General features: G+C 38.6%; 1 protein-coding gene across 1 annotated transcript in view; it reads right to left on the bottom strand.

Annotated features, from left to right (window-relative positions):
* LOC149318775 (cadherin-23-like) overlaps positions 1 to 26,004 on the bottom strand; it is a 582,387-nt gene that overhangs the window by 538,501 nt on the left and 17,882 nt on the right. Inside the window, exon 2 of the mRNA XM_089510444.1 lies at positions 329 to 400. Within this exon, the coding sequence (XP_089366570.1) occupies positions 329 to 395 (67 nt within the window). The 5' untranslated portion in view covers positions 396 to 400. The remainder of the gene's footprint in view (positions 1 to 328; positions 401 to 26,004) is intronic.

Here is a 26,004-nt window from a genome sequence, read left to right as displayed (position 1 = left end):
GAAAATGGCAGATCAGTTCCTTGATCAGCTGCCTTGCTCAATCTTTTTTGCATAATCATATCACACTTGCTATTGTTTACTTGAATGAAGCTCTAGTGAAGAAAGTATTAGGATAGGCTAGAAGACAGGCATTTAAGACAAAGTTTTAAAATATGACTAATTGAAAGCCAGAAGGTGACTAGCACAAGCAGAAAACTGGTCATGGATTCAGGAAGAAATGAAATTAGCCAGAAATTTCACTTCTCTTGAAACTCATTGCTGCAAAGGCAAGTAAAAGAGAGAAGGCATAATACTTTACAAAATAAACCAGAGGAGATTTTGTACTTACCCAGGGAGACTAACTCAAAGAACAAGAGGGCAGCAAAAAGGTTTCTGGATGAAAAATGGCACTTCATGTTTCCTGAAAGAGAAGAAGTTGTTTTTTTTTAATTTCAGTCCTATTGTATTTAACAGATTTGTCTTTTGAAGGTACACCAATGACATCAAGTGACACTTAGGGTATAAACAGCTGGCCCCAAAGAGGTGGCATCACACCATTCCTTTCAGTGCCAGATCGGGGCCGTTGCAACTGCATGACATGGCTCCAATCCGGCGGTTTGCCAGCTCTAAAAGAAACTGTAAAATACTGTTCCTTTTAGAGCCAACAAAAAGGTGCTTTTGCTGCCGCAGCAGCACTTTTCGGTGCTCCTTTCAGCATGCAGTGTATAAATGCTGCGCCAATGGAGTACTGTGACATCAGCATTGGAGCGGTATCGGGGCATGTGTCGTCCAAATGCCCCACCCCCACATCACCGTCATGCCAGTGCTTCAAGCTGGTCTTAGACTCATAGCTTGGAATGTATTTTTTAATCCTTTGGACTCAAAACAAGCAAAACAAACAAACAAGAAAATTAATTTTATTCATGACATTGGAATTAGTAAGGTCAAAGAGATTTCCAACTTTTTGGTTATATTTTGTAAATGTAAGATTTTGTAAATGTAAAGTTAGATCTGGTATTTTCTCTCTATCCCTCATATTACTCAACAAATGTGTATGTTCAAACACATGCTACAGGCTCAATTCTGATTGAAATACAGTGGACCCTTGTTATAAGCTGGTGTTCAGTTCCAAGATCCCCCGTGGATAACAAAATCCGTGGATGCTCAAGTCCCATTAAATATAATGACATAGCAAAATGGTGTCCCTTATAAAAAAATGAAAAATCAAGGTTTGATATTTGAAATTTATACTTTTTTGCAACATTTTCAAACCGTGTATGCTTAAATCCATGTATTAAAAAATCCATGTATAAGAAGGGCCGACTGTATGTCATTATTCTAATCTGATACAATCCGGGGTGTGTACCTGTTCTTTGCTGCTGTATCTATTAGTCACAAACACACACACACAACTAGGATTTTGCTGGTGTGTCAGCAGGGCTTTGTTCCCTGCTAAATACTAGAGATCAAGTGCCTCACCCTTCAGATGAATTTAGATTAGGTGAGCCAGTAAGATTCAGAAATGAGTCCACAAAATGGGCACCAACCTACAAGGGATTGGTGAATGCTCCATTACAATTGAGAGTAAATTAATTGCTCAAGGTCCATCCTGATATACATTTGAGTTTGATAATAAGACATAGATGGTAGTAAGGTGTGCAAGGCATGGAACGGGCTGCTGTGACAGAAAATATTTAGAAGTCTGTACTGATGCAGCTGTAAATAATGAATACCAGAATTAAAATTGCACTTGCAGAACAGTACAACTAGCCTGGTTTTCATCCTGGGAGCAACACTGAAATTGTTCCTCCTGAATTGTGTGGTGACCTCCCCCCTAGATATTAATAGTCCCAATCACACCTTGTTAGTCCTTTTACATTCTTTTTGAGACCTTGAATATGTTGATCATGAGGTGTTGATGATGCAATTATGTAGCCGTGAAGGGATATGAAGAATTATTCCAATGGTTCTGTTCTCAACAGGGATGTCCCACAGAATAAGGATAAGAGCTTAATTCTCATACACCTTTGAGCATGCCACCTGCTCCCACTCCATACCCCTCAGGTCAATCAAGGCTGCTTTAGTTCTGCCATGAATTTTCTGAGAACAAAAGGCACAATGATTAGGAGTTGCACCCCATTTATAGGCAGATTTTTTTTCTTGATAGCTATTACAGTCCAAGTTTGAGAAGCTGTTGGAATCACCATAGATGCCAGTTTATTTCTCGCATGTCTTTTGAGTACAGTACACAGATTAAAAGTTTTTTTTTCTTTTTTTCAAATCATTTTTATTAAACATACACACAATCACAAACACTGTATATGTCACAAACATACACAAACATCAACCATACTACAAAGCAAACTACATACACACTAAAATGAAGAGAAAAAAAAACAATCACAACTGACTTAAAAAGGAGATTTTTCTTGGTCCACAAAATGTTTAATCTAATTCTGATCTACATTGGTTTTTTAAAATTTTGGCCAGCTGGACCCTTGGAACAGGGTGAGTTATTGGTCTAAATAAAATAAGACAGATTGGGTTTTTAAAAACCAGATTTCAAGAAGAATCTTAAAGCATAAAATATAAAGGAGGGAGGAAAAACAGCTAAAAATAAATGAGAGTTGTATAAAGAAAACTACAGTACTTGTTAGTTTAGGTGGGCTTGGGCAAAAAATAAATCCTAGTGGACTGTGTCTAGTACACAGTACTTCTGTATAGACTTCTGAGCAGCACAGCAGTAATGTGATGGGAAGAACATTAGCATGCTCATGAACATAAACATTCCACTGTTGTTGTGTGCCTTCAAGTCATTTCTGACTTTTGGCGACCTCAAGGCAACCCTATCATAGGGGTTTTCTTGGCACGTTTCTTCAGAGGGGGTTTGTCATAGCCATCCTCTGAGGATGCGCAAGGTCACCAGTGGCTCTCCTGGCTCAGCTGGGATTTAAACTCTGGTCTCCAGGGCCAAAGTCCAACACTCAAACACTCCACCACACTGGCTCTTAAACATTCCACTATGCCTCCAGGAAAATTTCAGGAATGGCTTGTCTGAACAGTCACTTTTTTACACCTAGAGACCAAGATATAAAATATAGTACTAGAGTGTTAGAGAACCTGTGTGGTGTAATCTTTGAGTTTTGTACTAGGACTCTAATATCCAAGGTCCAAATCCCCCCCCCCCCCCCCAATATACGGAAGCCCACTGGGCGATCTTGGGCAGGTCACACTCTTTCAACCTCAGAGGAAGGCAGTGGCACACACACTCTTCAATAAATTTTGCTAGAAAAATCCCACGGGTTTATTTTATGGGTTACCATAAATCAGAAATGACTTGAAAACACACAACAGCAACACAAATAGACTGTTAAGAAGTCACTCAGTTGCCTTGCATCTATGGTCCTTCACAATGACTAAACTCAACCAAAACCATCCTACTCCATAAAGATGAACTCCAAATCACAGATAATTACTACAGAACCTTCAAAGAGGAATGAATTTATAATTGAGGATTTGTTTTTTGTTAAAATATTCATTATGTGCATATAGTTTTACAATTTTGCAAGACACTAAAAAAAGGGGGAGGCATAATTGGAAGCACTATTAATTTTCACCAAAACATAAAAAGAACAGAACACAAAATGAAGTCAAATAAGGATAACATAATATAACATTCATAACATATTTACTAAGGACTGAAACAACATGCAGGCATCTAACATCTCCAGTTGGTTTTTTCCCCTCCTGTTTGGTTTGTAACACCTTGCCTGATGAAGAAGCCTGAGGAGCTTCGAAAGCTTGCAACAAGTGTGCATTTCGGTTCACCAATAAAGGTATCACTGATGGATTTTTGTTTGTATTTGTTAAATGGCCAACGCAGCTCCCCCTGCATGTTTTAAGGATATAGAAAAGTGGAAGTGATAGCTGAAACAAGAGGAAGGAGGCATACAATGACCTCTTGGATTGGTATGGCCACACATGTATTATTGTTTTTTCTGTACATGGGGGGGGGGGGGGGGCAAGTCCGACATACTTACTCTACAAATCTTAGATAAATCTCAGCTCTGACCATTTTTATTATTTATATTCTTTCCAAGCCTGAATTCTCCATTGCTCAGTTACCAAATAATAATCATTCATAAGCATAAGTCACAATTGCTGCTTTGTTTTAGAAAATGAATTTGTTTACTAAAGCAAAGCAGTATGAACTATTCTTTTCAGCTTTGGTCACTACTTAGGAGTAGGGAAAATAGCAGTGTTGCCAATTTCCAGGAAATTTCCTAGAAACCGGGAAATTTGAATGCATTCTGTTGGATTCCCGTGTTTGTGATTTTTCTAGGAACATTCCGGGAAATCAGCCAATCCTGACCAAGCAAACCCTTCCCACCCAAAAAAACCTTCTGACATACCTCCCATCTCGGAAGTCCTACCCCCTTTAGCCTTCACATAGTGCCTTGCGCCCCCCTCGACCCAGAAGTCCCGCCCCTACCCCTGAATTCCTGCCCCTGCCCCAGAAGTGCCGCCTCCATTCCGGGAAATTTTGGGGCATTCCGGAAAGCCAATCAGGGAATTTCGTTTGAGGGTGATTGGCAACACTGGAGAGGAGGGAAGCCTGAGAATGATCAGTGGCTATCAAAGCTAAGAGTAAAGAAGTATCCTTCTAAAAACTCTTATGTTTTTAACCATTATGTTTTTAAGTCTTCAATAGTCAGAATTTTTGTCCAAGGCCAATTACAGTCTTGGGAAACAAACCAAAACCATACACAACTGATCTAAATCAACAGCCGTTGATTTTTGTGAGAAAAGGCAGGATTTCACAACATCTAGATAAACAATGTTTGCTTTTTCAATTCTTCTCAGTTTGTAAGCTAGCTGGCCCTGACTCAGCAACATAGAACAGTCCAAGATCAGTTTTGTGGCCTATGTGACTGTGCTTATCTTGTCTTTGTTTATAATGCTCAGGATTAAACATTTTGTCATTCAAGTCAGAAGATGTTGCCTCTTCCATAATAACCCCCAATATACAAGGAGATTCCATTGCAGGTGCAAGCTCTTCAGCCATGGCAAGTATAAATGGAGGTGCATTTAATACAGAAAATGATACAGCATCTTCTACTTTTATGGAAAGAGGTTCGCAGAGAAGCATGAAGACCCAGGAGGGAAACTACCCACATATCAGACTGTTAGACTCCTCTTGACTTTAAAATCTGTGGAAAACAATGGAAGTGCAATTCACATTTACAACTTCCCAGATTTGAAAAGGAAGGAAATGCTATCCTGCCAATCCCTTGAATGTCCTTTTAAAAAAAACATAAAATGGGGAAACAGTTTACATTATTTACAAAGGCACAACTAACGGCTCCCTTTTAGTTCTATTTTGTCTGTTCTAAGAAACTCATTTACATTAAACATGCAATTCCCCTGACTTGCTTCTGAATTCTGTCTACATTAATGTTTCAGCACTATGTGCAGGTAAGAGAGCGTTTTGTTTTGTTTTGTTTGGAATGGGAGGAGAATTATAAGGCATTAGGAACTGGATTGTGGTGAGAATCCAGCATTGCACACCGCATGTCCAATTCTTTTGAAACTGAGGAGGTTGTGAAATGCAGCTTATAATATGGCATGCAGGCCAGAAAGGATAGCACTTCAAAGAAATGAAAAATCAACTGGACTAGAATAAATCTTTAGCTTGAATAAAAGCAATCCTCTGCATCCTACTCTCTGTGTCTGACATACTTATTTGATTACAGAATAAAGTACTGAACTTACTGATTTAAAAGTTTGTGCTCACTCTTAGAAAAGAGTATAGAGACAACTTGTTGGAATCATATTTCTTTCCATTCTATACTTTCTTATTTATCATTTCAATCTGTCACACAAAGACTGTATATTGCTCAAACTGTGATTGTATTCTCCATCAGGCAATGTCAGTTATCAATTTTTTAAAAAAGTCATCATGAATGTACATGTAAACACATTTAGGCTGTATGTATGATATTACATTTAAAAGTTATAATTTTAATTTTCCTAATTGTTTATGTCAGGACTATTAACATTACATTCAGTGATATATGGGAATTATGATTTATGAGTAACATTAGTACAAAAAACATAATTAAGGATACTTCTGAATGGTGTGGTATGCGAGACAGTCGGGGGGGGGGGGGGGTGATACCATGAGTTACTGCACCAGGTGATGCCAGTCCTAGTGACACAATTGCCCATTCTAATAATAATAATAATAATAATAATTTTATTTATATTTCCCACCTCTCCCTGCAGATCAAGGCTGGATTACAACAATAAAAAAAAACATTACAACAATAAAAGCTACAATAGCATATAAAATATACTGAGTAAAACAATAACAACACTATCAATACAATGCATAAATTAAATCATTATCTAAAATACATACCATTACAAATGGAGGTGGAGCATTTTTTAATCTCTTATAACAGTTTGGGTGGATAGGCCTGCTGGAAGAGATCCGTCTTAAGTGCCTTCTTAAAGGCATCTAAGGTGGTGATGAGACGGATCTCCTCCGGCAAGCCATTCCACAATTTAGGGGATACGGTGATGAATGCTCTGTGGGAAGTTGTTGTTAACCTGGTCTTTACATGCTCTAATAAATTATTCCCAGATATTCTGAGCGTGCGGGACAGACTGTATAGGGAGAGGCGTTCCATCAAGTAACTTGGGCCCAAGCCATGTAGGGCTTTAAAGGTAAAAACCAACACTTTGTACTGTGCCCAGAAGCTAATTGGCAGCCAGTGAAGAGATTTAATACTAGTGTTATATGGTCTGACTTAGATGTCCCAGTGACCAATCTGGCTGCCACATTTTGCACCAATTGAAGCTTCCAAACTTGGTATAAAGGTAGCCCCATGTAAAGCGCATTACAGAAATCTAGACGAGAGATTACCAGTGCATGTTCTACCCACCTGTCCAGATTCTGCCCACATTCTAAGCATACTTCCTAGTGATTTTTTGGACCCCTATTTGATATGGATTCCAAGTTTTCATTTAAAACAAGCTAATGACAAACATGTATCTAGCCCTTGTAGGATTGGGGATACGAGGAAAAATATTGGACATCTTGAATTCAGTTTTAGGAGAAAGGTGAGATGTAGGTGCAATAAATAAATAAATAAATAAATAGTCACTCTTTTGTCCAGTCGTTTTCTGAGAAACAAACTTGCCCCATCTTAGAATATGTTTAGCCAATTATTGAAATTTCAGACCTATGTATCAGGAATAGTGTTGCCAATTTCTGGTTCCCCAGAATCTGGGGAACTTAATTAATTTTTTCTGGGGACTTTGACTGAATAATAATAATAATAATAATAATAATAATAATAAATATTGGGAAATTCCAGGGATTTTGGATTTTGGTAAAACATTCCATGAAATATCTTTGAGGCTTGTAGGCAGCACTGGTCAGGAGTTGCATAGACAACTCACCTGTCATAAAATGCTGGGAATTACATGTGGTGGTTTATACAGTGGAAGTGCTAATCTCACTCGCCCCTTTTCTTGCCGGATTGGGGCCTGGGCAGCCTCACCAGCAGCCCAGAGGCCCCAGTCCAGCACTTTTTGGGACCATGGAGCAGCGACAAAATGTCACTTCTCCATGGTCCCAAAAAGGGGTGTCCTTGGGGCCCCTTTCTCCCATGGCTTCATTCCCGTGGCCATCTGGTTGCCACTTGGGAACGAAGCTTACAGTGCTGTAACAAAAAGGAGCTGCCTAGAGCAGCTCCTTTGTTGCAGTGCTGCAACCAGGAAGTGTCGCCATTATGACACCACTTCCTGTGCACCACATTTGGGTGCTCAGCAGCAGCGCCAGCGTTAGGGAGGCCCCTGTGCAGCTGGGAGGCCGCCATGATGCCAGCGCAGTACTAGGGTTAGGGAGCATGTGGATGGTGCGCACTCCCTAACTCTAGTATCAGCACGAGTACATTGCTTTATGGCGGTCTCTACTGCACCTCAGACAGGTCCTGAGATAATTCTGGAACGGAGGCAAGCATGAGCCATGCTTAATCAAGTTAGTTTCTGTGAAAGAATCTGGCTGTAACAAAGAAGGGGCAGTAGGGGAAAGAGAGGAGATGTGTGGGGGTTTTATTATAATAATATAATAATAAAGATTTATTTCTAGCCCGCCCAATCACGAAGAATCCGGGCGAGTTACAACAATAATAATACAACAATTATAACGAATAAGAATTAGGGCCGTCTGAACTTTGAAACTGTGTGTAGTTTAATAAAGCAATTTTAACATTTGCTGAACAGTTCTGACTATGAATGTCATTGAATTGGATCTATAGTTTCTTAATAAAAAATTTTTCTGAGTTTTAACTAATGAAGCCTGAATTTTATGACACTCTGATTGTCATTTGTGATGCACCTTCTTATAAATCCAATTTCTAGTTCTTTGGATCAATGTTACAACTTTAGATGTCAGTCTAGATTTCAGGAAAAAAATCTAACTGAAGTCTATTTTGTACAGCTCCTTGAAAGGACTGCACAGAAAGTAATAGAGAAACTGGAATAGAAGGGTGGATACAACAAAGCATTGTAAAAGATGCAATATAATAATTAGTATTTAAGGTTCTATGGACTCCATTCTGTTTCTTGACTTGCCTGAGGAAAAACATGATGCATCTTTAATATATCCTCTGCATCAAGTTCCATTTTATGTCAGGTATTTAGGATGTCCCTACTGCCTGATGTAGGAAGAAAAGAGCCGCCACCCCCCATTGTTTTGCATGTCTTTCCCCTGCTTCCTTTGATACAACTTTTCCCAATCTTGCTTTACCTCCTTTTCCCCCTACTCTTTGTCTTGCACCTGCAGCTTTGTGCTGCTGCTGCTTCTTTAGAGAGCAAGCAACATTTCAAGGAGCAAGAGAGGTGGGCATAAGGTGATGGCAGGTACGAGAGAGAGTGATGTTAGCACATGATAAGGCAGGGGTAGGCAACCTTTTTGAGCCGGGGGCCGGGTTGCTATCCCTCAGACAATTGGGGGGGCCAAAGCCAAAAAATAAATAATTAAATAATTTTTTAAAAAATAAATAAATAAATAAATAAACTGGAACTGATGTAGGACAAAATTTTCAAATGGAGGACACTTTTTAAAAAATGGAGGACACGTGAAAAAAATTGCTGATTTTTTAAAAAATGTTAAGATAAATGCATGTTTCTGAGGCTTCTACAGACAGTTACCCCACCATGCTCCCTCACACGAGAGGCCAAAGGCCCCGGAGGCAATCAGCGGCAGGACTGGGCTGGGGCCGGTCCCAAGGCCTCGCCGGGCCGCATCCGGCCCGCGGGCCGCAGGTTGCCTACCCCTGTGATAAGGGAAGTGAGGGAGAGAAGAGTGTGAGATGCAAATAGGAGCATACAAGAAGGCAGGGAGGAGAGCATGATGAAGGCAGAAAGTTAGAAAAAGAAGAGCAGAGGTACAGTGGGTTCAAGGAGCAAGAGATGATGAGGCCTTTATCACACTAGGGGAGATCCCACAGGAAAACGGGAGTTAAACATGATTTAAAGTACATTTGAATTTAAACCAAACTTGCAAATTTGGGGAGTTTATCACACTAGGGACTGCCCAAGTAAAATAATGCAAAGTTAATCCAAACACAAAGCAGAGAAAAACGGCAACTTTTTTACTTTTGGGTTGTTCCGAAATTAAAAAGCTGCCAGTTCTCTGCTTTGCATTCGGATTAACTTTGCGTTATTTCAAGGAGTGACCCTATGACACCAAAATTGAAATCACTCTACTGGCTGCCTATTAGTTTCTGGGCACAGTACAAGGTGTTGGTCATTACCTTTAAAGCCCTCCATGGCCTGGGCCCAACCTATTTAAGGGATCGCCTCCTTCCGTACAATCCGCCCCGTACCTTCAGATCCTCTGGGAGGAATTTGTTGCAGTCCACAAAGACCAGATTGACAGCAACCTCCCAGAGGACTTTTTCCGCGATTGCTCCCACTTTATGGAATGGCCTGCTAGACAAGATCTGTCAAATTACCAACCTAGAGACCTTCAAGAAAGCTGTCAAGACAGATCTCTTCAGGCAGGCCTTCCTGGAACAGAACCCAGCCACGTAAAGATCCCCCCACAGGCATATATAAGTGAAGACTCTGCCCACCATTATTCTATTATTGTATTATTGTTTTTAGATTTTATTGTCTGTAATTTTAATGGATAAAATTGTTTAATCCTTTTTAAGGGGGGGTGGAAATTGCATATATTGTATTTTTTAAAGGTTGTACATCGCTTTGCTTGTGGTAACAAAAAGCAGGATATAAATTAAAGTTTTATTTATTATTATTTATTAACTGCAATGTCGTGTGCTAAACTTTGGACATTTCGGGGGGGGGGGTTGGTTTAAATCTCGTTTAACTCCCATTTTCCCACGGAATCTCGCTAATGTGATAAACTCCTAAGTGCAAGAAGAAATAGTGGTTTGTATGTTTGTCTTTACACTCCTCTGCATTTCCCCCTGTAAATCAGATAGCGGTCACTTTTTTTTTGCCATGTTTTTCCACTCTGCAAAAATAATCCAATTTGACACCACTTTAACTGTCATGGCTTAATGCTATGGAATTCTGGGATCTGAAGTTTTGTAAGACATTTAGACTGCTCTGTGAGAGAGCTCTGGTGCCATGACAAACTACAATTCCCAAAATTCCACAGCACTGAGTCATGGCAGTTAAAGTAATGTCAAACTCTATTTGTGCAGATGCAGATGCAGCCATCATCATCACTGAATGTACAAGACCACTTTATGTAGTTCCTGTCTTGCTATTAAAACCCACAACAGCCCTGTTATGGTACATTTCCTAAAAGGTAATTACTATAACCAAGGATGGATTTGAACTTGGGTCTCGGTTTTCCACATCCAACACTTTAATCATTATTCTGTACTAGTACTGTACTAGTAATCTCATAAGAGTACTTACTATAAAAATGGTACCAAGGTTGAAACATACATAGTGATGGGGGGGGGGGGGGGGGAAGCAGCTATTAATGTGCTGAATTTTCACAATAAGGATGCAAATTAGCAATCTGTATAATTATCACAAATTGCATAACATGCAAATAAGATGTCTGGATTTGAGGGGCTGCAATATGGCAACCCTAACTGAGGAACATAATCATTATCATTTTTATATGAGGGAAGGTGCCTATAATATGCTATGAGATAATTTCTCAAAATCTATATTCGTGCTTTAGGATGTTGTGTAATTTATTTTAACCAATCATGGTGGGAATTCTCTGCCTGGAAGCATCTAATGCATAGGGTCTGCCAAAATAAATTCAAAATGTATGTGTCATCGAATTGTCTCTTCTTTAAATAATAAATAAATAACACTGAACGTTGTGTTTTTGAGAATGATAGCAACTTTTAATTTTCTCTCAATAATTATAACAACACAATAATATATAAATTTGATCACTGCACAAGTTGCAGTTACTGCTCCAGCTGAAACCAAATAAGCTTGATAAATATTAATTTAAGTAATTTAACCAATCACACCTGTCTTTTAGTATGTGAAAACTGGAATAGCCAATAGCTGACAAACATGATTTTCTCTGACTATGACATTAACAAGCAGAAGCACAGAGATAACTGGCCAGGATTAAATATTCTTCTAGTTTATGACAATTAAAATATTAGATGTAAGAGCTTAATTTGTATGTTGAAAGAAAGAATGCTTTCCTTTCATATTCACAGACAACTTTTTGCTAGTTGTTTATATCACAGCTATTGACATTACAGTCAGCCCTCCTTATCCATGCGATAGCAGCTCTTTCAGATTTTCCCATGTAGTCAGAAGACAGTTTTTCTCTTGATCCAAGCAGAAAGAGTCCTGGGAGACTGCTGTTAAATAGAGTCCCTCTCCCATCCGCACTAACAGCTGCTATCTGGGGAGTCAAGTGTGAAACCAACGCTGAAGCACTGAAACAAGTCCCCTTTGCTGTGCACACACATACAAACACTGAAGGAGCTTCCAAGTTTTACCCTTGACTTATCCATGGGTCATGACAAAATCTATAATTTTGGCCCCAAAACCTGCCCTTGACTTATACATGAGGTCAATTTATAGTCGAGTGTATACGGTACATTCCAAATTGCAAACCTTGATTTTGCCATTTCATATAAAGGACACCATTTTACTACACCATTGCATTCAGATTGTGTTATCCACCAGGGTCCTAGAATCAAACTCCAGCAGATACCAAGGGCCCATTGTATATTCAGTGATATATGGGAATTACGATTTCTGAATAACATTAGTACAAAATAAATATATTACTAAGGCTTCTGTATGGTGTGATATGGGAGGGTGACACTATGATTTACCACCCTGTTGATGCCAACACTAGTGACTCTACTGACAATGGTCATTCTTTCATTCATACAGAACCTTGCTTTGCACAGATGTTGATTCAGAAGTAGTAGCTCTTGGTTTCACTAAAGTGTACATCAAAAAGCACCAGATCCTCTCTCTCTCTCTCTCTCTCTCTCTCTATATATATATATATATATATATATACACTATATATTGGAAGCTAAGCAGAATCAGCCCTGGTTAATATTTGGAATGGGGAACCACCAATGAATACCAGGTGCTACAGGCTATAGTTCAGAGGACAAAACTGGCAAAACCGTCTCTGACTATACCTTGCCTAGGAAAACAATATAAAATTTGTAGGGTCAGTGTAAGTCAACAGGCAACATGAAAGCACATACATACACACAAACCCAGAGACCTGCACTGTTTGGATATTTCAAATGCACTTTTGTTGCAGGGACACAGCCAGGGGGGGGGGGGAGTCCGGGGGGTCCGGACCCCCCCTTCCGTTAGATACAATGAATGGTGTGTGCTGCCACACTGCTGCACCCAAGCCCCATTATAATGGTGGCATTTCATCTGGACCCCCCTTTCCCAAAATCCTGGCTACATCCTTGTCTATTGTCAAGAGAGCTATCATGCCACACAAAACCCACTTAGTTGCTCCTATTAAATAAGCTGTCATTTCATCTGGACCCCCCTTTCCCAAAATCCTGGCTACATCCTTGTCTATTGTCAAGAGAGCTATCATGCCACACAAAACCCACTTAGTTGCTCCTATTAAATAAGCTGTCACTATTTCACTACTGCTATCTTCTTGGCATCCATGTGTAAATGTTGTGGCCTACTTAAACTACAATTTACAAAACCATAATCTCCTCTTCCTCACCCCCATTTGGCCTTTACCATTTACCCTACCACAGCAATATTCATATTTCTAACTTACAGTGTCAGCTTTCTCCATCCTTTTGCCAGGTGCTCTTTCATGAAAATAAAAGAAATGAAATGTGCCTGTAACCTAGCCTCTTCTCCAACCTACAAAAAGACCTGCCCACACAGAGAAAATAAAGTATACTTCCCTGGTTCTAACACAAAGTTTTGTAGATTCACTAAAGGTAATCTTTTCTTCTCTCTCTCTGTCTCTGTCTCTCTCTCCCCCTTCCCCATGCTGGAACATGACTACTTTCCTACTACTTCTAGGACATGACAGTTGGAATGCCTGCTTTCTTTCTGAAAGAACAAAAAAGTCACTTAAGTGGCCCTTGGTATCTAGTGGGGTTTGGTTCCAGGAATCTCTGTGGATACCAAAATCTATGGATGCTCCTGTCCCATTATATACAGTGGGCTAGTAAAATGGTTCTCTTTTCATAAAATAGTGAAATCAAGTTTGCTTTTTGGATTTTTAAAATACATATATTTTATATGTGGCTGGTTGAATCCATGGATAAAGAATCTCTGGATATAGAGGACCAATTGCATACACTAGTTAATAGTGTGTTTGTAGCATTTGTTCACATACATGATGAGGCTTCTTTTTCTGTGTTATTCAACTAACCAGTTCTCTTCCATCACATTTTCCTTTCTTAATTCTCTTCCAGTTTTCTCAGAATTTGAATTAAAAATTCCAATATTCTAGTCTAGTCTTTTTGTTGATAGTTTGTGACATACAGCAAACAATTGGAAGGACTACAGAAATATGCTAGTACCTAAAGTGGTTCAATCTAAGTAGGCCTGATTGTTCAGCTAAGTTCCTTTCTGTGCTTCACAAAGGCCAGCTGAGACTGTCTCCCAAGCAGATGTTTTTGCCTGTGTGTTGAAGAGTCCCTAGCAGAGGACTCCAAAGACAGTAACTTTTCATAAAAACTCCAAATACTAAGAGGGAGATTATTTGTACAGTTGGCCCTCCTTATCCACGGATTTTTTTATACATGGATTCAAGCATCCATGGCTTGAAAATATCCAAAAAAGTATAGATTCTAAGTATCAAATTTTGATTTCCCTATTTTATATAAGGGGCACCATTTTGATATACCATTGCATTTAATGGGACTTGAGCATCCATGAATTTTGTTATTCAAAACTGGAACCAAACCCCAGTGGATAACAAGGGCCCACTGTAGTTCAGGAACAATGGCTCTTCAGACTCATGGTGTGTTATATAGCAAAAGCTTTTTTTAAGAAATATTAGTTAATTGAAGAGCAGAAAAAATGAGCAGTTTTTACAATGGAAGAGTGTAAACAGTGGGGTACTGCAAGGATCTGTATTGGATCTAGTGCATTTTAACTTGAATGATCTGAAGTCAGGCTTACAAGAGAAAGGATGTTAGTACATTCATACGCTGCTTGTGGGCTTCCCATTGGCATGAAGTTGAGCAAAGAACACTGGCCTACATGTATCTTTGGAATGTTTTTAAAAACACCTGCCTTTTATCTGGAGAATCTCTATTTCAGTGACTAAATCACTAGTGACTAAGTGCAAGCCCATTGTAATAGATGTCCCACCCACTAAAACTGTCCTTATATATTTGAAAAGAACATACCTGACACCTCTCTAGTCTGAATCCATGCCTACTAATTGCCAGAGAGCCCTCTGCTATAGATTGTTTTACTTCTCGGTTGAATAGTAAAACAAGCACAGGATTGAGTATTGTGATGAGATCTGTTTACTAGCGTGTCTAATTACACCTGTCCTAAGCCTCTATTCTCTTCTTTCTATTTTCAGCTCTCCTGCCAGATGTCAGCTCTCCATTTCTCTTGAAGATACTGTCTCTTAAACTAACAGACAGTTATCATACAGATCACTCCTCCTTGTTCACACATTCCTGTATCAACTAAAATGCTTGAGGTTTTTATGAGCCATTGATTGTACTGTTGAATTACATGCGTGAAACCTATCAAATGGCTAGCAGGTTTCTTGTTTTAAATTTTTTATTAGCACTTAGATTGCCCAAAACTAGTAATTCCAATGAACATGGAATATGCTCATTCTTTTGTAATGTTTACATTAGTTCCATTAAAGTTACCATTATTTGAACCAACAGTGTTAACTGTAATTTAAAGTATGAGACATTGCTGATATAGGTAAGTCACACAAAAAAAAAGTCAGGTGGAGAGACTAACAGAAAATTAGATCAGGAAACAAAATATTCACATAGTAATTCCTTTATTGTGGCTTTTGTATTTCTCCTTGAAATTGTTAATCTATGTGTTTATTGTATTTTAAATGTTTTACAGAGACAGAAGATGAAATCCCATGCATACATGAGAGTAAGTACCACTGAATTCAATGAGACTTGCACCTAAGTAAACATGCATGGTACTGGGAAACAGAATACAGTAGCCCTTCCCAATTCACAGGGGATCCGTTCCTGACACCACCACCACCACCACCACCACAAAAATGATGACTCGCAAATATTCAAGTCCCATTGAAAATAATAGTGCATGTGTCCAAGGCATGCATGTGGCAGCGCCATTTTGTCCCTCCCTGCTTGTCCCTCTTGCAAAGAGCGAGACTGAAGACTCCAAGTCTGCGAAAAGGGAGGTACAAGTGTACTTTGTACTTGTATCTGTACTTATCCTCATTTAATGCCTTTAAAACAAAGAATTTGACCAACAAAATTTAGAGATTCTTAGTGGGAAAATGCTTCATTTCGTCTAATATTTGAACACATATTGAGATTATACATAGATGGAAACAAAACTTTGACCCAGATTTAGCAGTGTGCAATCGGGATGGAAGAAAGGGACTTTTCTATCCCTTTTTCCCATGACAGCACCCCTAAACATGGAAAATACCTTCATCAGATTTGTATATCTCTCATTTTTCCTTCTAAGTATTCGTCCTTCACCATAGCCTACTTCAGTGGCTCCTCCATGACATCTATTGTGTGCCATTTTTAGACAGCTGTTATGGGGAGGAAGGGGCATGGAAGTTAACATCTACCAGTCTATTAGGCCTGGATCTAACCTAAAATATTTTAATGAAATATTTTGGTCAGCAAGAAGATGTATTTGGCTACATATTTGGTCACATTGCTTGGGTTTCAAGCCTTCTACTAACTGTGCAGCATGTTCCTTATACAGCACTTTCACTGTCACTTTCCACCTGGCTTAAAACTAAGTAAATTTCAAAAGAAATTGAAACTGAGATTTAGGAAAGACACTTTCATTTAAGCTTGAATGATACTCAACTCATAATTCTTAGAAATAACAAATTGCCATGCAGGATAATCAGAAATAAAATTGATATTGATAAATAAGCTTTTCTTCCTCACAGTAGGTGGTTTATTTTAATCTAATGAGTTTTATATTTTCTGAGCTTTCAAGTTTCATGATGAAGGGCCGCCTGCACTGGAATTACGAAGTGCTCTGAAATATTGTAATTTTATGGCTCATTTTGTAAGGACTCTTGAAAATGAGATTTGTTCCCAGTGAAGAATCTCACCACCCTCCCTTACCACCCTTAGTGATTAAATAGGGTCCCTTAATAAATATAGTTCATTGGCACTTCATATAGAGGATAAATACGATATTACAGAGTATGACTACTACTCAGCAATCATCATGCCAAAAACTATTAAAGACTTGCAATAGTTGTACAAAATCCTTGCTATCCATGTTACTTTTATGAACCCCATACTTGGGAACAGGACACAAATCAGTACTGGAGGAGTCCCTAGAAATAAACTTAAAATAATTTTTATTTTAACCTGTGTTGTTATGTTTTATTTTTCTAATTTTAATATGTAGTAACACTAATTGCTTCTCATAGAATGGATACCACTGGCAGGTCTTCATTTTATTTTATTATTTTAACTCAAATGATTGTATGTACAGCGCTGTGCAAACTTACAGCGCTTCATAAAAAAATCTTAATAATAAATAATAATAACAATATCCCAGCAGTACAACCAAGGTTTGAATTTTGGACTAGGACACTGGGAGATATGGGTTCAAATTCCCACTCAGCTATGAAAACCCACTGGGTGACCTTGGACAAGTCACACTCTCTCAGCCTCAGAGAGAAGCAAAGGCAAGGACCCCTCTGAACAAATTGTGCCATGAAAACCCTGTGAAAAGTTTGCCTTAGGGTAACTGTAAGACAGAATTTATTTGAAGGTACTGTACATAACAACAATAGTGCCTAAGATATAGAAAGCCTGGCCCATAAAAGTTTGGAATAGGGCTTTCAGTGTCATAGAACCCCCCTCTAAAATTCTTCCTCAATACAAATTCGATAGCTATCACCCCTTTGGAGTTTTCAGTGCCTGTTGAAAACAGCAATCCTTCAACAAGGTTTTGCATAAAGAATTTCTTTTTCTTTGTCCTGTGTTACCATGACTGGTACTTAGGTTTTGATTTTGTGTATTAATATGGTTTTATTATATATTGTTTGGATATTACTTGGATATTACATTTCATGAATACTGTTAAATATAGATCCATGCATATCTCCCTTGCGTGTAGACAACCCTTGACACCTGTGCTTTAGAAAGGATCAAAAGCTAAAGGAGAACTTAAAACATAGGTAGTCAACTGTGGAGGTAGTGGGCCAGTTTTCACCAATGAACTACATGTCCACATTTTCTGATGAAAATAAGCTGGAAAAGGTGGTCAGTTTCTCACTTCCTATTTTAAGAGGCCATATTTCATTACTATTTTTTTTTTCATAGTAAGATGGTTTTGGAGACTGATGGGCCAGGAGAGTTTTAAACCAAAACAATTTTCCAGGTGGCAATCCAGGGAATTTTATGGGCAAATTTTCACTATAAAATGGGTTTGAAAATGGAGGTTCTCTGTTGGTTTTGAGGGGCTTAGGGGTCTTGGAGGCACATTCTCTTTTGTGCCTCCAAGACCCCTGAGCCCCTCAAAGCCAACAGAACCTCCATTTTCAAACCCATTTTATAGTGAAAATTTGCCCATAAAATTCCCTAGATTGCCACCTGGATAGTTGTTTTAGTTTAAAACACACTTGGCCCATCAGTCTCCAAAACCATCTTATTATTAAAACCAAAACAAAAATTAAATTACCAGGCTAATGGCCAATTTTCTGGTGGAGGCAACAAGATTATGGCTTAAATTATAATAACAATCATGAAGTTTTATTGTAAATGTATGTTGTTCTTGTATGCCTAATAAAGGTTGACTGACTGACTGAAGAGAATGAGGTCATCCAACAGCTTTCACTTCCCTCACTTCTGCCTTCAAGAAATGTTGCCAGTTAAAAAATAATCAGTAGCAATAGGCCATATCAATCAATGGCACAACATATTTAAAGCAATTTAAATATGTTCAGTGCAATGATATCTACTAATGCCATTATTTTTCTTTCAGGCTGTGGAGAATTCCACACTGCAGTTGCATGACTAGGTAAAACATACTCATTGATTCACTGGTTTTATCCATTTCTGCAGCTGCCTGATTGTCTATGCACTAATATTGAGACAAGTCAACCTTCCAGTGCAAATAATGATTCAGCATCCTTTCCTGACTAAAAACAGTAACAGAGGAACAAAATAGACCACCCCAAAGGGGCGACATAACACTACCCCTGAAAAAGCCAGGTGTGCCACACAAGCCACAGCCCCACTCCAACTTTTTTCTGGTGCAAAAAGGAGCAGCAAAATGCTGCTTGCTTTTGCACCAGAAAAAAAGTGGCTTTTCTGCCACCGCTGCAGCTTTGCAGCACTCCTGTGGTGTGCGGTGTATAAATGCCACAACACTGGAGCACCGCAAAGCTGCTCACCATGTGGTCAGACAGGCAGGCCAGTTTTGGGGCAACATCAGAGCGGGCAACATCTAAACGCCTCACTCAGTCCCTACCCTCAAGTTGGCATATTGTGCCATCTGCATCAGCTCAAAGTAGATTCCATGTTGATATCAGTTACAGAATATGTATTTTATCTCGAAAAGCAACTCTACAAGAACACCAGATTAGGCAATAATGCTTGCCCTCTTACAAGTGCAGCAACATGTTATGAATGTGATCTCTTAGTAACCATATCCATGGTTTGAAGTCAATGATGAGATTCCTAGAGAATTCAAAGGAGAAAGTTTTTCCTGCCATAGCAGATTTGAGAGACACCTGGTTATAAACTCTCCACAGATGCTGGCGAAACGTCAGGAAGAAACTTTTCTGGAACATGGCCACATAGCCCGAAAAACCCACAAAAACTATATCCTTAGTCAATCTAGATTTACAATTATAGCAAGAACCATCATCAGCCTTTGTACTTGGCTTAGAGAAACAGATTTTGTAAGCCTCAATAGGAGCACAGCTTTTGAATTTAAGCTGGGGGAAATCATATTTAAGTTTCTAAGTGCTAGGTCTTGTTCTATTAATTAGAACAAATGGCTACTCTTTCATGCTTTATTTTCCACTGTTATAGAGAAAGGTTTCTGGTGTGCAGTACACAGACTGCTGGTTAACTGTGATCAGTAGAAAACAAGAAAACAAAAACAGTGTGTAAATATTCAAAGCTATATCCATTTTAAATTTTTAAAAACAAATCCTTTTTTCTCCCAAATCCCACATCGTAATAACTTTTCCATCTCACACAAAGTTTCTGCAGTTCTCTGCAAGAACCCTGCTATTGCCTAGCATCCATTCTGCATTTCTCAAGATTTTCACCATCTTTCACCATATTTTCCCCATGAAGACCCAGCTAAATATCTCACACACATATACATTCCCACTGGCTAATCTGACAACATCCTTCTGTGGTGAAAATAGCTAACAAAGCAGTCTGGTTTATAGTACTTGTTTGGCAAATGTTGCTTTCATTGTATGAATTTATTCCCTTATTTCTATCTGAGGCTCTCATGGTTATTGGATACCTACACTTTATTTACTATATTTGGGCAGTAATAATCAGTAATTAATTATTTTTTAAACCTCACTGATTTCAGATCAAGAACTCAGCCAGTGCTTTAATCTTGGCCACTGAAGTCAGTGGGGGCATACAGGTACTTAACTTTAGCTGTGTGAAGCCTCATTTAGTTTTAAATAAATGTCAGAGTTACACCAGGTTAGTCTCTATGAAGTTTAAAAAAAAAAAAAAACAAGAGCAGTATTAACAGGACATATAAGTGAAGACAGGCATTAATGCATGAGGTAGGGGGGTGGGAGTAGTCACAGGACAGAAATGCTGAACTCTGGATGTGCTTGCTGACATCTTACTTGCCTATATCATGACACTAACCAGCCTATTATATGCTGACCTTTCAATCATCCTTCAATGGCAAAATAAATGCAACTATTAGTGCTAACTGGATAGGCCCAGTGAAGAAATGAGATTGCTAAACTAGTATTCAAATAAGTTCTACTGATTTAATAGGTTAACTCTAGTTGGGATTAGTACTTGGACTTAGAGTCTTGACAGATCAGCGTTTTACGCAGCATGGTGTAGGCATGCCGGCCACCCTAACTCCAGCCCCATGATGGCTGCCTGACCAGATGTTGGGTGGTGTCACGCTGTGTCTTCAGCATAGTGTTTTCATGCACTGCACCAAAGAAGGGGTGAAAAGCCACCACTGCAGCAGCTAGGATGCCCTTTCCATGGTGCAAAAAGGAGCCATTTTTGGAGGCTTCTTTTTGTGCCATGGAAAGGTCAGATCTTGTGCCACGGAAAGGCCCGATCTGGCAAAGAAAGGGGTGGCATGGAGCCACCATGCCACCCCTTAGGGGTCGTCTATTCAGCCCCTTAGTCTACTAATTTTACTTGACTTTTCCCCTGGTACATGTTCCAGCTGAAACTTGCCAAGAAAACCCCACGATAGGTTTGCCATAAGTCAGAAATGACCTGAAGGCACACAACAACAACAACAACAACAACAACAAGATATTACAGAAATAATGTCTCAAGCTTTCTTTGGCCTAACATACAATAGAAGATGCCATCTGGGAGAACTTTTCCTAATCTCTCTTCGTCCACTCCAGCTTCCACATTCCATTGCATAACTTCAGTCTTTCTTGTCAATTAACTATATTGCTTATTTGTAATTAATTAAATTAATTAATTAATGAAATGAGTATTTAGTAATTTACCACCATTTAAAAGTTTATTTGCTACCCAAAAGACCCCATAAAGATATACATTTTTTAAAAAATTACACCAAAGCCTTTTGTTTTACTGAATAGTGGCACAGTTTACAGCAATGAATTCAGCACTTTAAGGCAGGACAGCTCCTGTTAAACTGCAGAAATCTTTATTTGCAAGTGTCACCAATAAATTGTTGCAGGTTTTGCAGCCCACTAAGCATGACGTAGTGGTTTGAATGTTGGATTGCGACTCTAGAGGCCAGAGTTTGATTTCCAGTTCAGCCATGAAACCCACTGGGTGACCTTGGGTAAGTCACACTCTCTCAGCCTCAGGGGAAGGCAATGGCAAACTTTCTCTGAACAAATCTTGCCAAGAAAACCTCATGATAAGGTCAAGTCAGAAATGACTTGAAGGCAAACAACAACAATAAACAACAACAGGTAGAAAGGCTTCACATATGTGCAAAAATGTTTATTCTTAAACTTTGCAAGCAAGACTGACTATTTTACTCACAACGTATCAGATTCCAAATGGTCCTCCAAATTTTCCCAGTTGCTGACATGGCATTTCATTGTTGGGTCATTTTCTGTTGAATGTTCTGGTTTGCTCTACCACACAGTATTTTCTTTGCTCAAACAGGCTCTCTCATTAAACAGACCTCACTTCTTTCATAGCTCATTCCACTCTCATCAAATTTAATGGCAACCACTGTTTCAGACAGTGCATATCCACATCATATGATGATCCTGGTCTACAGTTAGTATTTTTAAATAATAAAGATAGCATAGCTAGGCTGTAACCTAAGCTCACTAGTGATGTTCAGACCTATTCATATGACTTTAAAATATTTTGACACTGCATTTTGAATCAAAACTTCACTGAGACTGTTTATAAGATTTATATTATTTAAAATAATAAAATATTTATTATTTTATTGCTGAAGCAACAGAAAATATTCATAACATCAGGAATAGTAAAAACTCCAGCTTGTAATAAAGACAGACATCTTTTAGTTAAAAGCAGAATGACACACCCGAGGTCTGAAAAATGATAAATCCTTTCTTCTATAAGCAACACACCTAATGAAAAACTATTAAAGAAAGTACATTTCCAATTTTTTTTAAATAATTAAATCTTGGATTCACTCTGACAGTTAGTAAAAAACAACAGAGATGAAAAATCTGAGTTCTTCTTAATAGCTGTTTCTGAAGCAAGTCACATTGCTGGTCCCAGGTAGAACAGACCTACTGAATCAATGGGATTGATATAACTGTGGATTTACCATCCAGCATTTGATTCAATGGGTCTACTAAAGTTAATACTAGGAACTGGATTTATATAAATATAAGCGAAGACAATTTTTTACAGAGTTAGAAAAGAGCAAAAAAACTAAAAGAAGGAGACTCTTCCTCCTCTTAGTCAGTCTGCCTTGTATTTAATTACATTTTTATGTCTGTTTATTTTGCAATCCACATGACTGACAAATTGCTCAAAAAGCATAAAAAAATGTATGCTCATGATTTCAACAGTGCAAAATCATAACCAAGACTCATAATTATATTGATCATCACAACCAATCCCTAGGTGCTACTAGAAATCTAACTCTACTGTGTTCAGGGACAACCCTCTAATTGGACACAACAAATGTTTTTGGTACTGTTAGCTGAAAAAGATGCTTAGTTTCAGAAGTGGTGCCCATTCCTGATAATGACAATGTCTTTGCTCACAACACAGTCATTGTCACTGAAGACACATAAAGGACACCGTGAATATTACATTTACTTTGCTTTCCTCCCTAAAGACAGTGTACAATGTAGGAAGAAATATAAATAAAAATTCAGGTTGATAAAAACAGACAAAAATATTCTTAAAAGTGCATTAAACTGGTCATAGAATTAAACCATTTAAAACATGTCCATTTAAAAGCAAAGGGTAAATAAAGGAAGCACAGCACACTTTGCAAGTTAGTTTCCAAAAGCCTGTTGGAAATAAAAGGTCTTCACTGAGGTGAAGTGGCCTCCCTAGAAAGCGGATTCTAGAACCTGGGAGCATTCATCAGTACAGCAGTACCAAATTTGCCAGTGAGGGTTGTGAAACTGGCAGAACTAGCATTTCTGAAGACCAAAGAGCTTGGACCGGCTGAAGGAAAATACAAGTCCTTCAGACAGGTTGGATCAGGACTCTATAGACTTTACACACTAACCAGAATTGTGCTTGGAAACAAACAGGTAGCCAGTGAAGCTGCTGTAACAAGAGCGCAGGGGCTTCCAGTGACTGCAGTAGTCTGGATTATTATTATTATTATTATTATTATTATTATTAACCTTTATTTATAAAGCGCTGTAAATTTACACAGCGCTGTACATACAATCTTTTTAATTGGACCGTTCCCTGCCCTCAGGCTTACAATCTAAAAAGACACGACACAGAAGGAGAAGGGAGTGGTGGAGGGGAAGGGGCCTTTCTAGTAAGATAATACATATAAAATACATAGCAATACAGGAAATGATTCAATAAAACAGACAACAAAAGAACATCAAATAGCAAGTGACAATTATGCAATGCCTGGGAATGCTTCTCTGAACAGGATGAGCTGATTTTTTTTAAATATCCTTTTAAGGTCACCCTCCTCCTACTGTGGAGCACATTATAGTAAACCAAAGAAGATGTTACTTAAAATAAAATGTTTCACAATGGACAGATCAAATTTCCCTAAGACTGGGCATTCCAGTTTTAATTGTGCAAAAACTCTCCTAGCCACCACAGAAACCTGACCATCCATGTTCAGTGCTGAATCCATGAGTATATCCAAACTGTGGGCCTGTGCCTTCTTCAGGGAGACTAACCCCATCCAGCACAGGTTAGGTCCTTATTCCTTGATACGCCTTGTGATTGATCAGGAACACTTCTGTCTTGACTGGATTCAACTTTAGGCAAGACAGAGGTGATCCTAGTCAATCACAAGGCATATCTGCCTACATTCAGTATCACTGCATAAAGGCATTGGTATAGAACTATTTCCTTAGACTGCAATGGAAAGGAGAAATAGAGTTGCGAACCATCAGTATAGTGATAGGATCAAAATCCATGATTTCAGAACAGAATATATTAAATAGTGTGGGGCACACAACAGAACCCTGTGGAACCCATAGACCAATGGCCATGGAGTTAAACTGGAAAACCACAATATCACTTTTTGGTTATGCGCCTCCAGAAAGAAACAAAGACACTGTAGAACAGTATCCTCAAGTCCCATCCAAGCAAAGGGCAACCAAGAACATCATGGCCAATGGTATCAAAAGCTAAGTCCACCACAATCAATAAGAACACAGTCCAGTATGCATATAATCCACAAGAGCAACCAAAACAAGACTGGTATGATTCTAGATAATCAATTTCATTCAATTAGACGGATACAGAATGGAGATTCTCATAGACCTGTTTATTCTTTTGATGCTTTGCCACCCTTCAGTGCAATATGACCACAGTATTTTCCTAGATAAGGCAGCTAGAGGGAATACTGAAGGCATTGTATAATACCTCTCTGATTGACTGATTCCAGCAGGTAGCCTGGGACGACTATATTGCTTGACTTCTTAACATTATTATTATTATTATTATTATTATTATTATTATGCTTTATTTATATGGCACTGTAGATTTACATGTATGCTATAGGATTCAAGATATTATTTCATATCTACATGGAGCTGCTTAGTGGGTTAATCCATAGGGTTCCACTTGGTGTCATTAATGTGCTCTTTATGTTAATTATTTTTACACTATTCTCCTATTTGCATCCAATTCAAGTGAATTAAATATAAGTACAGTGGATCCTTTGTACCCGCTCATGTTTGGTTCCAAGACCCCCTTGTAGATACTAAACTCCATGGATGCTCAAGTCCCATTATATACTATGGCATAGTAAAATGGCCTCTTACATAAAATGGCATAATCAAGGCTTCTTTTTTGGAATTATTTTTTAAAAATATTTTCAAGTCATGGATTGTTGAACCCATGGATACAGAATCCGTGGCTATGGAGGGCTGGCTGTACATCATCAGTGTAGCTCTGGTAATGAAGGCCAATAAAATGAAGTTACAGATGAGAAGCAAGTATTTATAGGCAGACAGCTAATCAGCTCAAGTGAGTATTGTGCATGCTGCACTAGGCAATATTTCACTCCTTTTGATGGAATGGGATTGCAGAACAGGGATACTTCTTGATCTACTTTTGACACGGGAGGCTAAAGTTACTTCTGCAGCACAGAGTGCCAGCTACAATCCTATTTGGGCACAGATGTATTGGCCTCACTTATGTCTAGTATTCACACTAGTGTTTAGTAATGTGATAATGGCTGGTGTTTGCTTTATGATTTTGTAAAAGTGTTTCATTAATATAGAATGCCCAAATTATAAACAGAGCTGGACATGATAATCATTTTACACCTATGCTATGTCAAGCACACCAACTCCTAGGTTACACAACTATGGTGATTTACATAATTAAGCAGCAGTGCCAGCTTGACCCCTAATCATCCACAGGTCCTGAATGAATATTGCTAATCAGGGTAACCAGATGGAAAAAAGGACAGGGCCCTCACACTTGTATTAATTCCATA

Source organism: Sceloporus occidentalis, unplaced genomic scaffold, assembly GCF_023333645.1.
Source record: "Sceloporus occidentalis isolate IW3139 unplaced genomic scaffold, rSceOcc1.0.p SCAF_2, whole genome shotgun sequence".
Classification (NCBI taxonomy): domain Eukaryota; kingdom Metazoa; phylum Chordata; class Lepidosauria; order Squamata; family Phrynosomatidae; genus Sceloporus; species Sceloporus occidentalis.
This window is presented reverse-complemented; position numbering and strand designations above follow the sequence as displayed.